At 44.6% G+C, this 25,037-nt stretch overlaps 1 protein-coding gene across 1 annotated transcript in view; it reads right to left on the reverse strand.

Moving 5' to 3' along the window:
- LOC128728698 (uncharacterized) overlaps window positions 1-25,037 on the reverse strand; it is a 68,606-nt gene that overhangs the window by 42,821 nt on the left and 748 nt on the right. Inside the window, exon 2 of the mRNA XM_053822332.1 lies at window positions 6,525-7,019. Coding sequence (XP_053678307.1) covers window positions 6,525-7,019 — 495 coding nt within the window. The remainder of the gene's footprint in view (window positions 1-6,524; window positions 7,020-25,037) is intronic.

A 25,037-nucleotide genomic window follows, 5' to 3' on the forward strand; every position in this document is an offset into this window, starting at 1 on the left:
TATATATATATATATATATATATATATATATATATATATATATATATATATATATATATATATATATATATATATATATATATATGTATATATATATATATATATATATATATATATATATATATATATATATATATATATATATATATATATATATATATATATATATATATATATATATGTATTTATATATGTAACGAAAAATTGAAGAGCTGACACAAAAACCCAACTTTTCTTAATGCTTTATTTCCATGTTCTTCTGTTCAGTGCTAGAATCCAACTCTCCTCTTTAGGAAGCGCGCGCCGCTTATATTTCTGACCGCTTCCCTCTCGCTCTCGCTCTCGATAGGCGTTCTCGCTTCCTCTTTCCGTATCCCAACCTCACACGGCCTTTCCTTGACAAGTCCTTCCGCCCCGGAGGACTTCCTCTGCATTATAATTGGAACGGTTTCATGTGCGATGCCGCCGTCGAGGTCGTTTTTGGTCCTTCACCACTGATCTTCACCACATCGTACCGATCGTGTGGTCGAACATCCGTCACCTTGTACGGACCAAGGTATTCAGCCGCATACTTCCTGCCTGGTCCGAACTGCGTCCGCTTGATGACCACCAAGTCGCCTTCTCGGTACACGGTAGCCGGTCGTGCTCGAAGATTGTAGGATCTGCGTTGTTCCTCTTGCGCCTTCTCGATGCACGTCCTAGCCCCAGCACGGATCTTCTCCCGTTCGTCGTTGTATTGGGCCACACGAATTTCCTCCATTAGTTCGCCCAAACGAAGATCTCCTTCATTGCGCATCTGTACGCCAAACATGGCTTCAAACGGCGACACACCAATGCTATGATGCGGACTGGAGTTTATCCACCTCTGGATATTCGCGATGTGCTTGTACCATTTGTTGGGATCGTTTACACTGGTCTTCTTCAGCATACTAATAATGACTTGGTTCACTCTTTCCACCTGTCCGTTGCCTCTCGGAATTCCCGTCGCAATTTCCACTCTTTCGATGTCTTGAGTTTCACAGTATTGCTTAAAATCGTTCGATGTAAACGCCGCCCCTTTGTCATGCACAATACGCCTCGCATTACCGAAAGTTTCGCTTTGTACCTTAAGTCGTTGGATAACTTCAAACGAATTCGTCGTCTTAGTGGGGTAAATCCAGGTATATTTGCTAAAAGCATCCACAACCACAAACAGATACTTATACCTTTTCTCCGTACTGTCCATGGGACCTAAATGATCCACATGATACGTGTCAAACGGAGTGTCCCCCTTCGGAATCGAGTTTAACAATCCTTCCGTTTTTCCCCTTTTACGCTCGGAGAGAATGCATTTTACACAGCACGCGATAATTTGTTTCACTTTTTCGCTTAAGTTCGTAATGTAAAACTGTCTTTGTATGATGTCTTCCAACTTACGTGCTCCAAGATGACCATTATCGTGCGCTCTACGTATTAATTCACTCTGCATATCTGCTGGTACCACTATAAGTTCTCTACCTTGCACAACTTTCATCAGTAGATCATCCCTCATAACGTAATCTTCATATTCTTGACTTTTCAACAGTTCTATTATCGCCTTCACACGTTCATCGCTTTTTTGCGACCTTTTGAGAGCCTCGATTACAGGGTCCTGCGTAACTATCATCACTGGTGCTCTACTCAAAGCGTCGACATGCTTCATCGATGATCCCGATCGATGGATCACTTCGTATTCATACTCTTCTAGCATTAGTGCCCATCTCGCTATTCTAGCCGATAGTTCTTTAGACTTTAGGGTATGCTTGAAGGCCGCACAATCAGTAATGATTTTAAACTTTATGCCTAACAAGTAAACCCGAAATTTTTCAACCGCACGAACTACTGCCAAAACCTCCAAGTGATACGCACTATAGTTTTTTTCTGCGCTAGATGTCTGCTGACTCATGTAGGCTACCGGGTGGAACTTATCATCATCACTCTTTTGCATTAGTATAGCTCCGTAGCCGTATTTGGATGCATCTGTGTGCAGTTCAGTTTCACAGTTTTCGTCGTAAATCCTCAACACAGGATCGCTCACCAAAACACGTTTCAACGTGTCGAAACTGATGCGCTGCGCTTCGCCAAACTCAAATGCAACATCTTTCTGAAGTAAGTTGCTCAAAGGTTTTGAAATCGTCGCATATCCAGCAATAAATTTTCGATAATATCCAGTTTGTCCCAAAAACCGTTGCAATTCTCTTACGTTCTTTGGTACCGGGAAACATTGTACCGATCGTAATTTGGTTGGTGATATGCGATAACATCCACCGCTTATCACATACCCAAGATACTCGACTTCAGTCTTCAAAAACTGCGATTTTTTCCAGTTAAACTGAACACCGTTTTCACCCGCAACTTTCAATAATTCTCGAAGAGTTTGTAAGTTTGTTTCTACGTCGGAAGAAGGAATAATAAGATCATCCACGTACACTAGAATACTTCCGTGTTTTATCAGATCGCGGAACACATCAGCCACGAATCGGCCGAAACTCGCTGGACTATTTGCTAGCCCGAAAGGTGTTCGAAGAAACTCATATTGTCCCGCGTGGGTAACGAAACCAGTGTACCTCTGACTCGAGGTTTCTACCGGAACATGAAAAAACGAATTTTTCAAGTCGAGCGTAGTAAACACATTTGCCGATTTCAACCGATCAATCTGATCCTCAATGTTTCTCATGGGAAAGCAATCCTTCACCATCTTCCGATTTAGCTCACGGTAGTCTACACATACTCGTAAGGTACCGTCCTTCTTTCGCGCAAGCGTAACGGGACTCGCGTAGTCACTCTCACTTTCTTTTATTATACCCGCCGCCAACCACTCATCCATTGATTTTTTCCAATACAGCCTTTTCACCTGGTGCGAACCGCCTTGGTGAGGAGCGCACAGGTGTTTCATCATACAAGATTATTTTCGTTTCAACTTTACTATTCATTTGCGTAGTTGGAGAACAATTGTCAATAAGCTTCTGTATGCTCTCAACGTATTTCAGCGGGGCATCTATCTCTTGACCATTATCGCATTGAATCAACAATACTTCACTCGTACACTCTCGCGGAATTACTTCAATACCAGACGATGTGATTTTTACTTCGAATATGTTCAAGCAATCTCTGCCCAACACCAGATGGTATGGCATACTTTCATCGGGTACCAAGAAAAACTTCACTTCGCTGTAGGTCGTGTTGTCTATTGTCAGGGCCGTGGCGAAACAGCCGATCGCTTTGGTTTTTACCCCACCAAATCCACAAAACTGCATCGTAGTGTGGGTAAGCGGAGGTTCGCAAATTCTATGGTAGCCCGTTCTGGTAATCAGGTTCTGCTGACTGCCGCTATCGAACAGAGCTTGGAGTTTCGTGGAATTGATAATCGTCTCGACCATTCCTGTATTGTCCACAACCATGTTTGTTCGCGAAACGTTCCTATGTGGACACTCGGTGGCCCGATGTCCGAAAGAACTACAGGCGAAACACTTCGGACCTTGTGCTTTGTTGGGACACGTTTGTACCTGGTGCCCGCGCTCGCCGCAATTGTAGCAGTGCTTTTCTGGAATGGAAGCGGCTGTCGTCGCTTCAGTTCTAACCACTGGAAACCTTGCGACTTTACTGTTTCTCATAACAGGTTGCTTCTTGTATGATAACTCCTTACGTTTCGTCTTGTCCTCTGCTGTCTTCGTTACCATTTCGAAGGTAGCCAGTTTCTTTTTCAGCCGTTCGATTGTTTGGGCTTCTAATAGTGACGACTGATAATACTTATCGTCGGTAATTCCACTCACTATATACTCACACAGGCTTGGCTCATCTAGATCGATCGGAAGCGCCAGCCGTTGCATGTCGTAAATGTAGTCCCGAATTGTCTCGGTTGACCTTTTCTTCCGGTTGGTCAATGCACGATGCACATCGCCTGCCCGTATGCGTGGAGCGAATTCCTTAATCAGCGCCTTTTCCAACTTCTCGAAACTGTTGAAACTACTCCGAAGGGAAAACATGAAGCGTCTTGCCGTTCCGGTCAGTTTCTTACGGCACATGATTAGCTGCTGTTCTTTATCCCAACGTGCCGCTTTGCACACACTTTTAAGTTGCATCAGCCACTTTCGCACGTCTTCTCCTTCCTCGGCACCAAAGGATTCAATACTCTCTTCCATGTCTCTGAAGGAGTACACTTTTAGTCGTTTCGATGTATCTCGTGAAATTTTGGGCGTTGATGAAACTTTCATTGCTGTCCGATACATTACATCAGAATCTTCTTCATCCTCTTCATCGATATCGTCATCATCTTCGTCGTGATTGCTTGGGTTGCCATCGTCATCGTGTTCATCGATACCGGAGTGTTGCGAGCCGTCTTTCTCACAAACACCATCATCTTCCGGGCACCGATCATCGTCTTTTTCGCATTCCAGAACATCACCGTCTTCACCATTGGAGCCCATCTTACTCCGCTGGTTGATGATCTTTTCCGCAATCTCCCACTTTCCACCATTGGTTGGCAAACCCAGCTTCTCGCACTCGCGTATCAAACCGATTTTTGTAAAATTCTCGCACAGCTCCTCAACCGTCGTCATCTTAAGGTCTTTTTGGGTTTTTTCTTCTTTTTCCACACGATTTACTTTTACACGCATTTATTCTTTTCACATCACTCACATCCCGGTTGAGCCCCCATGTAACGAAAAATTTGAAGGAGCTCACACAAAAACCCAATTATTCTTAATGCTTTATTTCCATTTTCTTCTGTTCAGTGCTAGAATCCAACTCTCCTCTTTAGGAAGCGCGCGCCGCTTATATTTCTGACCGCTTCCCTCTCGCTCTCGCTCTCGATAGGCGTTCTCGCTTCCTCTTTCCGTATTCCAACCTCACATATATATTTATTTATATATATATATATATATATAAATATATATATATATATATATATATATATATATATATATATATATATATATATAAATATATATTTGTATATATATATATATATATATATATATATATATATATATATATATATATATAGATATATATATATATATATATATATATATATATATATATATATATATATATATATAAATATATTTATATATATATATATATATATATATATATATATATATATATATATATATATATATAATATATATATATATATATATATATATATATATATATATATATATATATATATATATATATATATATGTATATACACATATATATGTATATACACATATATAATTATTATTAAAATTCTCGTAAAGGTGCAACAAATGATATCATTATTTTTTTAGATTTAAAATAATGCCACATAGTATAATCATACTGATATATTAAATATATATAATATAAATAACACGATTTGCAGGTATAAAGGACGTAGAAACAAAACGGTGAAAAAAATGGTGAACAGGTTATTAACAGGTGAAGTTATTTTACAGTTTATCGATCTCTTTTTCCTATCGAACGTAGCTGAGAAGATTTCGTAAGCTTTGGACAAAACCCTTCGCTTAGAGGCGTATATGACTACTGGAATTTTAAATATTTTGTATGACTTCAGCTTCAACTTTCGTGACAGGTAACTTAAAACGCTTAATAAGCGAAGTTTTCTAAAGCTGCAGTTTGACCGGTTGGGTGCCAACATCTATTAGGTCCGCTGAAAGTGCCACTATCATTTTGGCTTTAGCCACGTTTATCTTCAACCCGAGGTTTCACCCGACTTCAACCCGACTTGGGTGTGCCGCAAACCAATGGTATCTCAGTCATCAGCACATGCTGGATGAGGAAGATGATCCCCAAAATTTCCACTCCTGAGTCACGGATGACCCTTTCTAGCGCAAGGTTCAAAAAGAGACCAGCTAGTCAATTCCCTTGGCGCAAAGTCATGGTGGTAGCGAAGGGTCTCAAGGCCCTGTTCCATACACTTTAACCTGGCATGTGCCATTGGCCATAATTATTATTACGAGAATGGTAAGCTTATATTTCCAGTATTGAGTTCACGTAGATACAATTCATGCTTGGAGAAATAACACGGGATACAGCTTAATTAGCTTTTCAAGTGTAAGGCTATCTAGAAAAAAATACAATATTCGTAGCCACAAGAAAGAAGTAGTTGAAATGTGGATCATCAAACAAATCGAAGGAATTTAAAATGTTTCACGTATTGATTGCGTATGAAAACGATCAAGGGTTTTCTCAAAAACAACATCGTTTCGAATTATTTCGGGTAAATTCATAAATTTCATAAATCCAGTGCGTAAGAGAACGATATATCCTTACGTATACGAATATGCAGGGAATGAGTTAGCATCTCATGAACATACAAAAGAGGTCAAGCTGCATTATCTACTCAAGACCGAAGGCATTCGACCTCGCTGTTCATTTGGGTGACTACTCTCGGTGTTCGAGAGAATGAAAAATCGAAATACCGACTCTAGCGGTCAATTCGAGTTTCGCTTTTTCGAAGACTATTTGAGACATTTAGATATATGCCAGCTCCTCATCCACCTCCCAAAACTTACCGTACTCGTCGTCATCCGAAAGCGCTATCGCATGCAGCCGTGCCAGAGCCTGCTCCTCGAGGCGTTGCTCCTTAATTTTCCCATCCAGCTCAAGCTCCGAATCGGTCTCGTTGTAGTTCGAGTGGTTCCGATTGACATCCTCCTCCAGATCGGTGTCGTTCCCATTCAGTCCAGCCTCACCGGTTTGCGTCCACGGGTGCTGCTGCACCGGAATGTTGTTGTTGTTGAGGGTGTTGCTGGTGTTGCTGGTGTTGCTACCACTACCAGTGCTACCGGCACACCCATACACGAGACAGTTCGCCTGTTCATCACACGGACCGCAAGCTCCAGCGCCCGAACCAGCCGCATCACCCTCTAGATCGATCAGCTGACCACTGCAGCCAGCTGAAGGTGTTACCACTTCACCATACCGCGAACGTTGATGTGACTGGACGTCATCTGATTCACCACTCAGACGTCCGTAGGCTTTTCGCGGTGGCCGAGGGTTGCTCCGTTCTGTGGATTTAAGGGAATAAGCGTGAGTGAGCGGTTATTTCGAGAGATCTAAACGCAGGATAGGCTACAGTAGAGGCTACAAAATGACCTGAAAGTGGTGAAACAGACCAGATTCGATCATCAAACTAGCCTTCCATTGTGGGTTCGATTCTTAGTCGATAAGACAACCAAACCGAACTTGCTGCTCAGCTACACTATCTATCGGATCTTTGTGCCACCAGAATTTATTTCCCATTCTCCACGATGCTCAAAATCCGAGCATAAAAAACATGCTCCCCCCCCCCCCCTAAACCCTCCTCCCCACATCGAACCCGGAAGCGAAACCCGCATCAGGACAAGTTTGTCGTTGGTTCGCTAGGTTCCCGGCAAATAAAGCTACCACGAGAGTGTTGACTTTGAGCGAACACCCATCAGGACTGGTTTTGCGCAAAATGTCCTGGCTCGGGTCCTGGGCGATCGATATCGGCAGCCTGCGGGCTCGTAAGCCACTGCGGGTGGAGCTGGGGAGACGGCCAGCGAGGGACGAAACATGATTCCAATCATAAAACCTGCTTCATGTCATTCTGCTACCGACTCGAGCGGTTCGTATTCGGGCCCGGAATGATACACATTTTCCCGGGTGATCCCTTTTTTTTTATTCACTATACTCCTGCCGAGCTGTGTGTGTGTTGGTTTTCCTGTTTTTCCCTCCCCACTGTCTTGGTGCGGAAAAGCGAAGCGAAAATAGGCTGCCCCCAGAAAGGACTTCACCGGATGGCCGGCGTTTACCACCGGCGGTCGACGGGTTTGGCTAGTGAAAGATTAATAAATCGAACCGAGACTGAAACAATCCACCAGAGATGTGTCGGCGGCATGGTAAAGCGAAAAATAAGCTTTCCCGAAGTAAGAGAAAATCCTTTCCTTCCGACCCGCGAGCCAATGGAAACTCGAACCGAAAAGCCTTATGGCAGGCAAGTGACGCTATGCGCTGGAAATGTCTTGCGATGGATGTCTTCTCAAACCCAATCCAACCGAAGATCGGGAGCTGGGCTCTTCCAACCCCTCCCCCTCAAAAACCGCACCCTATTCGCAACCCCTTATTCTCAGCCGCGTGTTCGCTGGAAAATCGAATCGTCCCTGCGCCAGTTTGACGGTGTAATTGCTTCTGGCGTGGACTTCAAAGCCACCCGAAACGATGCAGGACGAGAAGATGGAGTTCGAACTAAAGTATTTAATCAGCACGACCACCCGAGGATTGTGTGTGGTTTTGTGTTGGTGAGTGGGTGGAATTTAATACACCAATCGCGAGCGTAGAACAATCGAGCTTGGTGCTGCTTCCGGGAAGCGAGTGGTCTGTCACGTCTCAATTAGCGCTGGCATGGTCGGTTTTAGCGAGCGATTCAACGATCGTTTTCGAATCCTTCCGTCCGCCGACCTGAAGGTGGAATGTCGTCGGTTTAATTTCGAAACGATTCCCCGTTATTACATGACGGTCAGGCGTAGGGCTACCGACTTCGAGCCGATTAAACGCTTCTTTCATCTGCATCCCTTTCATCGCTTTCATCTTTCACCCACGTGGCGCACTTTGAGGAGGGGATGGTGACTAACAATGGCATTGTGAATGCTCGGGAAAGCAGTTTTTCCTTTGGGACGAACGCTAAACGAAGGGTCGGCAAGGAAACAAGCTCAGTCACGCGCTACGAAGCCGCGAAGTCTCGGAAGGGTGTAATCGATCTGGTAGAATTTTTTTTTGTTTTCAACCATCCACTGGAAGCCCTTTTTTTGAAGGGGTGGAGAGGGGGAAGGGGGAAGGAGGAGAGAAGCAACCTCGGGTGGGCTCTTCTTTTTGATTGTGTCCTGTTGTGGGAGGCCGTTTTTGATCTCGCTCGATGACACGAAAGGGACACAGACCCGGACGACGGATTTTCCATCAATCACCACCGGCAAAAGCTCGCAAGTCCATTTTCCACCCTTTTTGTGGGGTGGTTGCTGCCCTCCAACGACAACCCTTACCGGCTCCAGGAGTGTCCGGTGACGCTTCCTTGGAAATGTAATTGGAAATGCGTGAAGTTTAACTATTCTTCCGCCTTGAAACTCGCACATTCGAAGCGGCCATCTCGCGTGAACGGAGTCGACCCGCAAGCGCGGCTCATTCCCTTTTGGGGGGTGGGTGAGGAAAAACAAACCCCATCATTTGGCAGGGAAATCTTGAACACGTACCCGTCCTTGAGACACCGTCACCAGATGTCCTGTGTCGAGCAACAAAAAAAAAAGGGAACTCCGAATGGAAAGCGGCCCTGAAACCGTCAACACCGAGCAATCTGTGTTGTGCGGCGGTGAATTTGCACTTGAAAAGCGGCCCGAAGACGTCTCACAACTCGCCATCCAATCAACCAAGGGCATGTGGAAGAGAGGGGGGCGAGACATGTCAGAGCAAGAAAATGGAGTTGTTTTCCGAATGTTTGTCTTTGGCTTGGGCCCGGTCCGGAAGCGTTTACATGCTCGAGCGCCAAAACCCTGGGGGCTGGAAAAACTTGCTAATTGCGTTACCGAGCGAAGAAGCCCACCAACAGGAGCGTGTCAGTGTGCGTGTGTGTGTGTGTTACAGGCGGTCGCATGATCGAATCAATTACGGCTGATGGAACCGCCGGTTGGAATTAATGGCGAGCTCGAGAGGGATGCTTTCCTTTTCCTTTTTTTTTTGCTTGTGCCCCCAACCCCAACTGGACGAGATCGGCAGATAATTGTATTACGACAGGGACGAGGCGGTGTGTTTGGGTGCGTTGCGGGATATCGCTGACCAGGGCACGTTGGGAAGTTACGTTTTGGATCGCGGCTATCCAGCAGGACACGGTGTTCGAGACGAGCTCGTGGAGGTGATAAAGACTCGGCCTCAGTTGTTGGCGCAGTAAGTGAAAAAAAAGGGCATCGTAATACGATGCGTGCGCGGAAATGCTGAGCTGTCGAATGAAAACCCTCCTTCCGGGCTCGGGTTGATGGTTGGGTTTTAAACCCGTTTCGTCGACGACGACGACGACGAGCTGTCTAATGACTTCTGCAAACGTCCGAGCGCCGGAAGTGAATCAAATTACGCACAACTGCACGAATGCGTGCGTGGCGCATTAATTCGTACCGTTCTGGTTTCTGGTGCGTGTTGATTTCCTACGAAACGCCTCCAGTGTGGTGGTATTCTAAATTTAATTAAACCAACTCTGGCTCGTGATAACTATGATAGATGGATGGGTGTGCGAGCATGATGGAACGTCTGCTAAAACATCCTTGGTAGCATTGTTTGCACCTTCGCTTATCTACCCCGAAGCGGGTAGATGGGACGAATATCAACCCAACCAATAAATTTTATCGCTAAACCGGGTAATTTGTGAGAGACTGCAGATGTTTGGTTTTTTTTCTACACGCACGGGGCTTCTGGTTGGAGCGATTACCAAAAAAAGGTCTCGTGATTCTGCTGAATGTTGAAGCTTTTCGAACCCAGATGCTGTTGGCGGCTGATTCGATTTGTTTATTTGATTGGTAATGCATGTTTTGTAGTGAGAGGAAGTTCCAAAGAGCTAATTAAAACTCCCAAAAACCGTTAATTATTTTCCTATGGGGGGATGATCGAAAAATTTCTATTCCTTTGTTTGTTTTATTATTCTTTTTTAGAATCTTTATCGAATCTTTGGACCACATGCTTTTTTTTTATTGATTCATCAGAAGCCATTTTGATGAATGTTTAAAGATGTGTGTGAAGGTTTTGGGAAACGCCTGGAGAAGTAGGAAATACAAAATGTTCTAGCTTGACAAGAATCATCATTACAATAAGTTATGTGAAATTAGTTTTTGCGAGTTTGGTCTGGGACGAATTGTTCAAAACGTATTGTACCACGGAAGCTGGCGATATTCGTATAATGGTAAAATTTGAAATAATGCTGCAACTTATTTTGATATTTATAAAGCTTCATAGAAATATTTAATGATTTTCAATCTTTCAATCGTGCTGTTGGTGATAAAATAAATATGATAAAACATTAACTGGCTTTATTCAGCTGTACATAAACCATCTTCTTCTACAGTCAGACTAATTTGAAATGCTGGAAGTAATTTAACAGCGTCATCGGTAGATATTGCATTCTTCTAGCTTTGCATTATTCATCGTTGCGCGTTGTATTTCATTACTGTCATTCGTTTTCACGGTATGCTAGGAAATTCTAGGTAAAGAAAAAGTCTTGAATGGGATAATAAGGAACAATGAAATTCAAAATGGAAATGCTTTTACTATGAATACAATTATGATTTTCAATATAAACACCTTTTTGGTGAAGAAAATGTTTATATTATAAGAGAAATATAAATATAGATTTTATAAAGGATACGAACTATGATTTTGAATCATTAATCATCTTACAGCTTTAAAAACAGGAGTTTTAATTGTTAGTTTGATTGATAATAGCATTTGTAAATTTTTTAAAAAAGAACGAAAAATATTTTTACTGCTACAGCTTTAGTAGCTATCTATTCAAAACGTATATATGTGCTTTCAAATTTGCAATATGAAGTTTGACATCGATGGAGAAGAGATATCAAAATCATTAAAGCAGAAGGCTCACTCAGGCACGGAAAGAATCGATGCAACATAAATAAACGAAAACACTACCTGTACTATGTCAGGAGAAAACAATATCAAAGTGAAACGTTTCCCGACGAGTACCGAAACAATCTTTTTTTATGAAGAACAGAGCATCATCGAATGTGCGTAGGATTCATGCAATTTGAAGAGCCAACACAACAGCTGATGATAACCTAGGAATGCTACTTCAGAAAAGGATGACTTTCCGTTTTAGTAACAAAAAAGTTTATTCGAACACATTTATTATGCATGTAGTAATTAGTTATCTCAACTATTTTCAAACTTTTTCCGTCTCATGCAATTAAACACGAATGAAAATATCTAACCTGAACGCAAATTTTAAGTATAAAATATTATAAAACTGGTCGACTAATGAATGTCGAATAAAAGTTGAAATACACAACGCACCAACACACACCTTTGGTAGTAAAAAATATGATAGTTGGTAGTTTCTTTAGAGGTAGCTACTCAGCAAACACAAACGAAGCTCTTATGTCCTTCTCCCTTTCTAAGCCGTCCAATCCTCCATTCAAAACGTGAATTCGCGACATTGCGGGTATCTATTTCCACCCATCCGGTGCAGTTTCATTAGCGCAATTGCATCAGTTCGGGGAAAGCAAATTTGGAATGCAAAAATGAATCGATATTCGATGGCACAGCTGGTGGTTTTTGCAGCGTTCATTACCATAATGGACGGCAGGCAAAAGAACACCGAGCATGAAGTGAACGCAGCCCATCCCGGCCGACTTCGGTTGGCCGCAAAAAGGAAACCGTTCTGCTTCGCTTTTCCTGTGGCCACACGCGACCTATCCCGCCGCAGGATCATCTCGTTTCAGGTAAGTTTTCCACAAGGACACGACTGTCACTCTTCATTCTCGCTTCCGAACGCGATCGGTGACTCGCGTGGCCGTTCATGTTTCTGCTGGTGAGCTTTTCCCATCCCCTGGGGAGACTGGAGGCGCAGGTTTTCCTTTTCCGCATCGGTATAGCAACGGCAGCTGGGGACCATCAGCGACAAGCCGCTTTTCGGTTAATCATGGTACTATTGGCGTAGCCATAGTCGATTGAGTTTGGCTTTTTTATTTTTGTCATTCACAGGAATTGGTCGATAGGGATCGATGATGCAATAAAGAGCCAAAAGTCATTAGATCGGCTCTATATTAATTATGCGTGTATAAATGGCACGAGCAAAAGCCCCATAGATCGTTAAATCGACGTTTAATGCGAGCCAATACTCAGATGTGACCTTTCGAAAGCACCCACGGCTTAGCTCGCGGTTTATTTTCCTCGTACGTGCGCAAAATTCACAGGCCGTAACGAAAAGCGATATTCATCCATAAAATTAAACATCGATGTAATGCAAAGAGAGCGTACATTTTTGCGAACCACGCACCACTTTTCCATCGGTTTTCTAACCAACGGTTGGACAAGGAGCGCACAATTGCGAGCTATAGAAGGGAAACGGATACTGTCGGTCCTTCACGGGAAAAGCGGGAAAACCGTCCAGCCAGCGTGGGGCAAATATAGGAATAGATAGGAGCTCGGTGATGAAATTGATCTAGCTGAAGGAGCGAGAGAGAGAGAGAGAGAGAGAGAGATAGAGAGGGAAAGCAAAAAATGGTACCAAACTCGCACGCGCCTCCAACGTCGCAGTTTCGTTGCTGAGTGGTATGAAATTTCGCCTCATCATTTCTAAGGAATTTTAGAAACGGAACGATGAAGAACAAAAAATAAAGTTGAACTGCTGCCGCCACAATAAATACTCATCTGTGGAATTCTAGCGAATCGCCGCTCCAGCGGATCGTGACGCGAGCGAAACGAAGCACGGACAGTGAAATAGTGTACCCATTACACTAGACCGATTCCATTTTCCTTTTTTTTTCCTTCTCCCACTGCGGCTGCTGCTGTTTTTTTTTCTTACTCATCCTTCCACGTCGCACTGCACCGGACGTGCTCAACGGTTTAAAAATGCATTCCATCGCGTGTGCGTGCAAGAAACCAGAAAAAGGAAGGAAAAGTGCATTCCCAAACCCCGCTTAAAGCTCGCGAAACGCGAACACCATTTTGGGATCGACGTGCGGAAAACTGTTCGCTTTTCTGCGCATCCTTTTGGACACGGGGAGCGGGGGGGGGGGGAGGGGAGGAGGGGAGGAGGGTGAATCTGTATCGCATGAATACCCAGCACCCTTTAACGCACCCCACGTAAGGCCAGCGTCCGGAATGTCCTGGAGTTGGATTGTGTTGGAGCAGGATTACGCCCGGTGAGATGAATTAATTCCCTGCCAACGCTATGTCGCCCGGCATGTCGCGTTGTTGGCAGACAAGTGAACCAAAAAAAAAAAGTGAAAACGAGGACTCCCCATAAGCTTCGAGCCCGAACGTTTGGCATTGAAAGCCGGATGTCGAATGAAAATGAAAGCCATTAAAAAAAAACGCAATGAGCAGCCGAGTTGGCATTTGCGTTGCGAAATTAAATATTCCCTGCTCTAGCTAGACACGCCGGTCAACGCCACGAGTCACCGCGAGTGTCAACGGTTAAGGGTAGTTGGAGTAAAAAAAAAACGAAAACAAAGAGCATCTTTGTGCGTGGTTTATGAAACACATCGAAGGGCCCCGAGATTGGTGGCCCTCCTGAGCATAAGAAGGGTTCCGAGATGGTTCCGACTGTAAGCTGCTGCTGAATATCGTTGAACAACGCGAGTACCCTCAGGCGATATTCGGCAGACTACCGGATTTTGTTACGACACCATGCTACCGAGACAGGGCTCGTAAAATGGAGCAAAACCACGATCCTATGGGCCGTTGGACGTGGCGGGACGCTATCGGGGCATGTCTGGGAATAAATCGGTCAGGGTCAGTGGGCGAGACATTTGGTTTTCCTTTTGCTTCTCTTTCTTCGCATGTGTGCAAGGGATTGAACGTCAAAGCAGGGATGGTTTATGGCTTGGGCTCTGTATTGTGTGCTGGTTTGTGACTGATCTAGCGAAAGCTGCCTGATCGTGATCGTCTGCAATTTGATTTTTTGCTTTGAAGTCTGTTTCTGGTATGTTATTCTTTAGGTTTTTTGTGAGCTGTGTCTCATATTAACTATGTAACTTTGGTATATGTAACTCTCTCATACTTCGGTAAAGTGAGATCGGTTTTTTCTCAAGAAAATTTCAGAAAGCTCTCTTTTTTTTTGAAGAACTCATTGTCTCTTGCATTGTTAATAACCTGTTGCGTGCACTAATGCGTTGAAATAGCAAAACTCATTTTAATTTGTTTTAAGGATTGGTGTTTTTAGGGTTTTTGAATAAAGCTTTTTTATTTTTACGTTTTTTAGAGTCTATCACTACATCGCAGGTTCAATAAAAGTACATATTTAGTAGATTTTTGGTGGTTAGGTGGATCCAAGTACGTACGATATATCGTACGTACTTGGATCCACCTAACCACCAAAAATCTACTAAATATGTACTTTTACTACAAGTTTTGTACGATATATCGTACGTACTTGGATCCACCTAACCACCAAAAATCTACTAAATATGTACTTTTATTACTGCAAAAGCTTTGATAACATAGAAGCCCTTTTGCATAAAAAACGAGTTTACCTGAGAAAAATGAAGACGTAAAGTATGGGTATATAGTGTACAATTCAACAAAAACGTAAAAAAATATGCATTTTTTGCACGGCTCTGCATTGTATTAGGTTACTGATGAGCTTCCTGTAATCAGCAATGAAGAATCAGAATAAAACAAAAAACGCGACCCTCCTGGAAGATTATTCATGTATACGCGCAAATATACATTGGAAAAAATTGTTGGTGTCGTTGGTGTATTGGTTCACAAAGACAATGTCGCGTGTGCGCAGCTTAAAAAGCGCGAAATGCTACATGTTTCATAAGTAGCACAGAGGAAAATGCTTCGAACAGTACCATACTATAACAAAATATTAACACGTTATCGGTTCCTACATGTAGGTGTAAAACAAAAAAAAGGTTCGCTCATAAAAACGAAGTAGTTTTCGATTTTCTATGATGCTTCTGAATAACTAAATATAACAATATAAATAAATCTGAATAACAATATAAAGTTCAGTATCCCTTCTCAAGCTTTTATGTACTGATACAAAAAAAACGGAAGAACGCATGCTCCACGCGTACTTTAGCGGCGAAGTATGCCTGCTCGCCAAGAATTAAGTAGCATGATAACTAGAATAAATCTCAATAGCTCCTGAAATCGTGACCTTCTACTTCGTTAATGTGAGCAAAGCCTTTCATGTAAAATGAAAGCCATTTGTGTTGAAATATTGTAGAGATGGTCTAATGGTATACTAAATAAGCTAACAGGCATAAAATCAAGTACCTCAATAAGGATCGCATGTCCTGTTATTTGTGTGTTTCATCATCAAACTATTGTGTTGTTTTTGCCTGATTTTACAAAAGAAACTAAAAATGACATACAAGCCTATGTGCTTTCTTGTGGCAATGGAATACGTTCTCGGTCTTTTTCAAGATCAGTGATGGATATTAAAAATGATAAATTGAACGTTATTGATGGTCCCAAACATCAAAGAACCCAGAGTATTGTTAGCACCTTAGCCAAGCAGGAGTGTTAGGGATTCAAAACACCCAAGAACAATCAAACTGATTGTGGCTCCGTAAAATCATATCCCTCCGGATCCGTCATGGATGAATGCCTCTTAAATCCTTAGTAACGCGAAATACCACTGAAATGGTCAACTGCTACGAATTTTCAGGTTGATTTCTCGGATCTGGATATGGGCTATAGAAAGCTTCAATATAACCACAAATTGCATCCCATACTGATCCTTTGATGAGGTTAAGATAGTTTTTTACACAAACATTTGATTCAATACAATCCAAAACATGTCCTTAAATTGTATGTTGCGTGTAATTTATAGCACGAAACAACGCACAGATTTTATAGAAACTGGGACGGAAAAGGAAATGCTTCGGATACCTGTCCCAGATCGTACATCCGAACGTCTAACCAAACAAAGACCAAACATACAACGACAGCCCACATACACAAACACAAAAGAGGGTGTATTTAAAGACCTTTTCTCTACTCGCAAGTCAAAATCAATGGGCAATCCTTCGATCTCACCAGCAATGCACCTTCAAGCTCCGTTTTGTTTGCTGTTTGTGCATGTGTGTGTGTATGCGTGTGTGTGTTTGTTCCACCCATCCTCCCACACGATCCCTCTCTACACACCCTTCGGACATCCATCAACATTGAAACGGACATCGCACGCGAACGAGCGGAGGCTGAAATTCGCCGGAATCGTTCGGAAATTTACTTCCCATCAGGGCGGACCTTTAAGGGTGGGATCATTTTTCCGGTTTTTCCTGCCGTTGCCGTCGGGTGTATGTAGATGGGCGCCTACCTGTCCTCCTCCCGCGCATTCCTGGAGCGTGAAATGGACTCCAAAACTCGAAACAAAGCACAAAAAAACTCAAAAAAGGCAACAGTCCTTGCTGGTGGGGTCCATTTTATGTTATTTCCGTCCACGGCCGGGCCAGGGACATCGCTTGCCGGAACTTCCGGTATGGGTCGGGCCGGTCGATCCGGTTTGCTTGTTACAGGGAGAAGAGCTTACACACACGCAGGCAAACAAGAACCAAGAGGATGACCAACAGAAAGACACCAAACTAGAGACGGTGACTTTGAAGTTGGCTGTAAGTTTTCCCATCAAGTCTTCACAGCTGGTCGTCAACCGATCCCGATGTTAAACTGGCATATCCTGGCGCATCCTTCGAGGTGTTGTCCCTTCCGGTCTCGTAGTGGCATCGATTTTGAGGTAATGCTAGCTCTCGGGAGACATCCTAGCGAACTCTCACCTGCTCGAAGAACCACCGACCGGTATAAGGCCGCTGTGCGACCCAACCCTTCAACCGGCACAAATATACTGTCCGCTTTCTTTTCGCTTTTTTTTTATCTTCCTCGCGCTCAGAATCCATTGCTCAGAATCCAGGGATTACTTCAGGACGAACTCGTTACCGGCCGGGCGAGTTCCCGCCGGGAACGAGCTATCATATATCTCCTCGCCTCCGAACCAAAAGCGCCAAGATACTCAACAGTACGAAGCTAAAAGGGCTGCTATCTGTCGCGACCGCCTGACAGCTCCTCAAGGAGGTGATGAAAGTTTTCTAATATCTTGCGGCGCATCTCGCCCGCCCGGGTGAGAAAGTTTCGTAATGATTCCGCCCACAGACACACACACACAACCAAGCCAAGACTTGAGGCCAGATTTTTTGACAGCCAATTATTTCGATGTCATCCCGAGGCCTTACTTGACAGTCTATTAATATGTGGCTGCGTGTCCCCGAAGGGGCAAAGTTTTGTGTTCATGATTTCCGTAATTGTTTCCGTTTCTGCGGCATTTGGTGGGAGCGCAACATTAGCGAGGGACCAAGGCAGGGGTGCAGGAAAAGTGAAATAAAAATACGAAAACCGTCGCCGTCATTTCGGGAAAACCCTTTTTTTTTTGCTCCTTACACTCGGATGAGAAAGAGAGGGCGCAAATAATGGCTCACAATTAACTCGCATAATGATGCCGAATCGCGTTCGAGATTAAATTCGAAATGAACTCATTTTTATTCGCCAAGAGCCCTTACTCTTCCCTCCTCTTCCACTCCACCAATGGTCCCCTACCTACGAATGGCCTACACTTTTCCTTCCTCCCCAAAGGGAGGTTTTACATCGAGCCGCACATTCCGTCTTTTTTTTTCACACGCCCCTCTTGCCAACATTCCGTTTGAGCTCATTTTGGGAAGCGCTACCCGACGATTTGTTGTTAATTTTAGAATACCTTCCCGAACGCCACCCAGAGCCCTTCGCGGGTTTCAACCCAATTCCACCCCAAACCCTTCGCGAGTGTCGCGTGTTTCCACTCGGGGGCATTTTCTTTTCTTCCTCTCCTGCCCACTGCCAAAGCTTGGGATCGAATTTTCACACACAATGTTGGTACGAATTTTTCGCATCCTTCGTAAGGATACGCGTGCAAAGCGAAGCACCGAAGAAACGAGAGAAAAAGGACCTCAAGGGCCGCTGCTCTCGAGCGCGCCAAGTGTTTGACGAGCGAGCGGAAAAGAAGAATAGAAGTGTAAGTGTGGGTGAGGCGCATGTAATAAGATCGTAATCCCACTTGATCACGATTTTCCGGAGCCGCTCTCGATGGGCCGAGCTTCGATGGAGCCGGAAAAGGATCGATTTTCCCCGGTTTCGGTGGTGAAAACCTCTCCTCTGGGTGAAGCGGGAAATGAAAAGCTACCCTTCTTCTGGTCTTCCGTTTTCCGCGGAACGGTTCAAGGCCATGGATTTGTGGTCACATCAACGGGGCATCAAACGACCCCAGCTACAGCACTCATTACACGCAAAGCACCTGCCAAACGATCGCGTGACGTATGTCAAATGTCAACTTCAAACGTATGGGTTTGAAAGGGTTTTTTTTTAATAAAGGATGTTACACAGCGCTTTGAAGCGTACACTGGCAGGACATTTGCGCTTCCAAGGTAGGTCTCCAAACCTTTCGACAACTCAAGCACGGCGAAAACAAAAAAGAGAAGAGCAAAACTACAACCAAATCACCCCGACAGGACTCAGCATCCGCACACACGCGCCACGCTGGCTGGGTTTCCATTTTCAATCAGCAATAAATTATTCAACCCGCCGGGGGTCACGCTGCACCATTTATCACCCCCGTGGGAGTGGATCAAAAACCCGGCCACCGGGGAGCATTGATTAATTATTGAAACGCACAACCTCGCATCCCCCGAGGGATGCGTCACGGCCAGTGTCCGGCAGGACGAATTTCCATGTAGCGCTTGCTTGATGCCGATCATTGCGGCATTAATTCCTAGCGCCCTTGTCCAGGCTCGGGTTGCGATTACCCGCCCCAGGTCGCTAATCCCCGGCTCCCAATGGCATTTATGAAAACGCGCATTAAAGGATTAAGCACGCTCCTGGGGGTCTGGGTTTTCCCGGGAAGGATGGAAAACGTGGCGCATCTTCACCCGAAGCTCACCGTCAGTCATGCATTTTAATCCGCAAATTAAGAGGAAAACTTCACTCAGCTGGAGCATAATTAAGAACTACTTGTACTTGGGCCAGCAATCAAAAGCACCGGCTGGTTGGTGGGATAAAAATTCACATAAATTACTTAACGCTCAGCCTCCGAGCTTTCAGGCGGGTTTTGTTGGTTTGTGTTTCTCTTTTGCCCATCCACAGGCTAATATGCAGCCGATAGAAGCCTCCAACCGGCTGGGGACGTGTGGCTGGAAACACTCCAGAATGACATCGAATATTATTACGACGAAAGGGAAATGAGACAAGAAGGTACTTTAGCCCACTCATGGCGTAGTTTGCTGTTAATGCTCTATCGTGCATATTTGGGTATCCTTTTTTACGCTTCCGATGGCTCCAAATGTTCGTGCAGATGACATTTTGGATGAACAAACACACTGTACGAATTTACGGATTTTGAATGTGTTTTTAGTAATTACTTTGAATGGGGTAGTTTTTTTCTAACTTAATGAAAGAGCGGACTTTATTCATCAGCCCTTGAAACTTTGAGTAGTTGAAAGCCGTAGTTTGAAGGCCCCTAGCACACACACAGTAAACACACACACCAGCGTTCCTGATCAATGATAAAGCTAGCACGCTTTAACAGCGATATTTTCATTCTCTCTATCAATTTCAAGGAATCTTGTCACCTTGGCGGAAATCGCAACACAGCTGACGTCGCTAGCTTCAACATTCTACATGAGCCCTTTTTTTCAACCATCCCCCCCTCTCCCCACCACCCCAAAAAAGCTCGATCGATCCGGCCCAATTTCCCGTGCCTCGATTCTACGTGCCCAGTCACAGGGTCACCCGAAAAAAAAAGGCAACCCAACAAACCCGTCGGCCTTTATGAAGCTGTTCCACCGGTAATGGCGCTTAACGCGGCCCTTTGGAACGACTCAATAATAAAGAAAAAAAAAAGCATTCTTACCCGAACACATCCGGCCACCCGTGCAACCTGGGCCAATCCTTTCGCGGGTCCTGCATAAAACGTCCCGCTTAACGCTGCCACGCAAATTGATTTCATGTTGCATCTCGGTTTGGCGTTTTGGGTGGATTTCCGCCCGTGTTCGTCGGTGTTTGTTTTTGCCCCGTTTCACGTACGGATGCTCCTTGCAGCGACGGGTTTTATTTCGATAGTAACCCTTGCCAGGATTTCCACACGAGACCAGCCTTCGCAATATCCTTGCGTCCGAGGCTAGGCCCAATCTAATCCGACATTTCGCTCGCATGTTTTCCACCCGCCCAGGTCGCTGCCATTCTCTTAGTTTTACGACCCAAACCCAAACCTCCAAGGAGCAGCCCTCTGCCTTCGGTGGGTGGGCGGATTTGCTTCATCTTTTTTTATGTTTCTTCTCTTTTTTTCGCTTCTTCGAGCGAAGAACCACTGCGCCACCGTAATCTCTACGGCAAGCCCCTCAAAGCGATGGACTTACAGCCAAGCCGTTTTGTTTATTTTCTATCTGCTTTCCTTCGCCCCCTTCCCTGAGCAAAACCCCCCCCGCGCACCACCCACCCGCTAGTGGGCGGGAGGAAAATCGCCTGCATCGCGAGCTCGAGCGAAGGAGAAAAGCTCCCCGCCGACCAGCGGAAAAGCTTTTTCGTGATATTATGTCTATCGTTTTGCGGGGGCACTTTTTTTTTGTTGTTGCCGTTGCTGCTCCCCCTACCCCCCACCTCCCCACCTCCCCACCTCCCCACCTTCCCGCCGGGGATGCCCTTGACCTATCGGAAGCGCTCTCGGCTGGCAGCAGAAGTTCGCGCGCTACACCGTTACGGATTCGTTTCGTTCCAGGGGGTGGCGAAAACAGTAAGAAAAAAAAAGTCAAGAAAGCTCCATTAATCATATCTCGTCGCAAGGCTGCATCGAAAACCGTTTCATTCTTTCGCTTCTTTTAAAGCGTTGCCGCATGTGAGCGTGCTGCTTTCCCTCGCGCGGGTTGGCTTGGTGCGGGATTTTCCGCGTATTTTCGCGCGCAAGGAAAAACGACCCCCCACCCCCGTCCCGCAATTCCCCAGAAGAAGCGAGCTGGAACGAGTAAATTAATATTAAATGCTGCAAAATTCATCACCATTGCACCGAAATTGATTGAGCCCGCCGTGGGTTGGCCGAATTACAAGCTGCATTTTCATGCTGTACCCACAAATTCCTCGATGTGTGTGTGCAACCGGAAACGGGCGTTAAACGAGCGCTCGTTACATTTTATCGAGTTAGGTTAGGTTGGGTGGTAGGGCTGAATAGGCGAGCGGTGTGGGAAATGGCTGGGTGGAAAAAGAGAGAGAGAGAAAAAATGGAATCACGTCTGCCGATGCCGAGACGTAATTATGATTTGTTGTAAAATTTTCCACCCTTCGATGTGGTGGTAGCGTGGAAAGCGCTCATACTGATGTACTGCTGGAGTGCCCTTTTTTCGGCGCAACCCTCCCCGTTTTTTTTTTGGGGTGGTAATAAATTTGCTTACCACCGCGTGTGCAATTAATTTCAATGCTCAATGGGGCTCGGAACCGGAGAAGGCACGCTGGGAGCTAACTGAAACAGCTCCAGCAACACGCAGGAGCTTCACGAGTTTGTTTTTTTCGCCTATTTAGCAAACTGACGAATATGCAGCAGTTGTGAAGTGAAGAACCCACACACCACACCAGCTCGATGGGTCGATTTTTCTTCATGAATATGTCTCGTTTGAGGGTGACTGAACGCAAAAGCTAGTGCTCGTAACGGGTAGCAGCCCGAAAGGAAGCAACCATCAGCACAACTAAGCGATGCGATGACTCACTGACACTGCAGATTAATGCATTAAGTAGCTCCGTGAAGGTGTCTGAATCTCCCAGAAAAGGTTCTAGCTTTCTAGCACACAAAACACCCCACTAGAACGGAAGAGCGATTTTCTTTGAATAAAAAAAGCCTTCACCGAGCCCCATGGATGCTGAGCCGGAAAAAGTTTTTATCCACCAGTGCAGCTCCGGCCGGTGGAAAACCCGTGGATGCAAGACGTTGTTAAAAAAAAAGAGACTCACACACATACACAGCAAACATCGTGACTCGAGGCGGCGCGTCAGCTCCTAATTATGACATAGATGGATGGAAATAATTGAAAAACTTTCTCCAACTATCATCACCCCAGGGTGTCAGATGGAGAAGTAGGTGCATCCGCCGGAAGAACGCATGAGCGCGTTGTGTTCCGCTTAGCCTCAGTTCGGTGTTTGCTTGCTTTAAAAAAAAAAAATAAAAAAATGAAGCCATAGCAACGCGCTTTGCACGCGGCCCAATCGATAGCGTAGGTGGAGTACCTCGACAACCCCTGCTGGGGCTGTCGATGCTGGAATCCGTGGGTGTGAAGACGCTCGACAGACGAACGTGCAGACGTTCGTTCGAACGATGAGCCATCGCCTTTGAAGTGCCAGGACTGGGTGTTTGGTGAACGGAGACGTTCTACTGCAAAATTGGCATGCATGTTTGAGTCGAAAATAAAACTCCCGCTTGCTGTCGGTGGCTCTAAAAGCGTCTCGTTCCACAGTTGTCACGAAAAGGTTGGAGTTCCATTTAAATCAGGGCTTGAAGGGCTCTTACTCTCTCACAGGCTAGCAGCAAACTTTGGTTAGTGTCAGCCTTCGAAGATACCTGCTTTGAAGATCACTTGAGCGTGTGTGTTGTCACGTCATCTACAATTAGTAGCTCGAATATAAGAAGCGTGAATTGTTGAAGTTTATTTACAGATATAACAAGTCTGAATAGGAGGATAGCTTATTCTGTAGGGATTAATTCGTTGACTGTAGCTTTCATAATTAACACTAGAGCACTATCAATACAATAGCATTAGTAAAACAATAGCTTTAAAACAACTCTCATTGAAATCCACAATTTTTTCTCAGATGCATAAAAAAATGTTTCTGAATGCCTTGCCTTGTACGGTTCATGTTTAGAATGTACACGCTCTTCTCTTCGTTCTGATCTCGTTAAATTTCATGCAGTTCAATTATGTTCTATTTTAAGCCAGAAACAGACAGCGAAACCCGTAGTCCAGTTGTTAGAGAGCTCTACAGAGATACAGGTTGATGGTAATTCATTCATGCGTTCGATGCATTCCAACGTCCTTCGTTTATCATCATCCAAAAATAGTGTTTCAGAACTTATGTAGATTAAAAGGATTAGCATCAAAAATGAGTTTGCTGTTACAGCAGATAGTAGGGAAGAATTTTTATAACTAATTTTTCGTTTGAACTTAGAAAGTAAATCCAATCTTATTATATGATAGAAATGTGCACTTTTCAACACATAGCTGCGGGTAAAGCGGGTTTAAGCAATGAAACAAAATCTATTTATGGCATGTAATTTGTTTGGGGATTTCAATCAAAACCTTCATGTGTTTAGGAGTGGCATATCATCGAGAGAGAGAGAGAGAGAGTATGTGTGTGTGTGTTTTTTTTTTAATTTTCATCACTTCAGCTATACAGCATAAATGCGTGCAGTTTTTCAATCCAGAACCGAAAAAAAGCACGCTTTCGCCATTCCATCACGAGAAAACCCAGCTGGCGAAACGGAACAATGGCAAACTTCAGGAAGTGACGTCCCGAGCACCCGTTTTGGAGAGGGGGGAAACACTCTGTCCTCAGCACCACCGGAAGCCAAAACGGATAGCGACCGAGGTGAGATTTTCCGGGCGACATTCACGCGCCCTGTCACCGGGCGTTTTCCCGGACGCGTAATTAAGCGCCCAGTTCCGAAACCGGACCGACGGCGAATAATGGAGCGTTGTTTTTTTTTCTGCCTTGCCCCCAGCTGGCGGGTGATTTTTCTTAATTCTCGCCTGTCCATCAGTCCGCTGGTTTGGGTGGGTTGTGCAATTGGAACCTCCATCTACGCCGTGGCTTGTGTAAGTTCTGCTACCCTGCGAAAACCATCCAACCGAGCGCATCGTGCCCGGTGCAGCACATTTGGCCAGAATTCTTCTACACCGAAAAGCACTCGCTTCGGAATCCAATTTTCCATCAATTTCAGGCAGGGCGAAGGGGCACTTTCATCGCGTTTTCAAAACTCACCGCCGGCGGAAAAGCGCGTTTCCGAACGGTGGCCCTTCCGAAGGGTGTTGTTTTTAACTTAGGGATAATTTTGTAAATCAACTGGTGGAAAACTAGCGGCGTGGCGCTATTTTTGGCACGCGACCCGCGTTGGTGTTTTTCCGCACACACAGTCGCGGTGTGATTATTAATGCTTCGCTTAGGGTGTGTTTTGCTTTCAACCACTTCAATACAAATACGATGCCAACGGGTTTGTGTGACGAGAAGGGGCTTAGTTTTATCTTACCTCCTCGGACGAAAGCTAATAAAATGTAAATTATGTAAAT

The sequence above is a fragment of the Anopheles nili genome, chromosome X (assembly GCF_943737925.1).
Source record: "Anopheles nili chromosome X, idAnoNiliSN_F5_01, whole genome shotgun sequence".
NCBI classification, from domain to species: domain Eukaryota; kingdom Metazoa; phylum Arthropoda; class Insecta; order Diptera; family Culicidae; genus Anopheles; species Anopheles nili.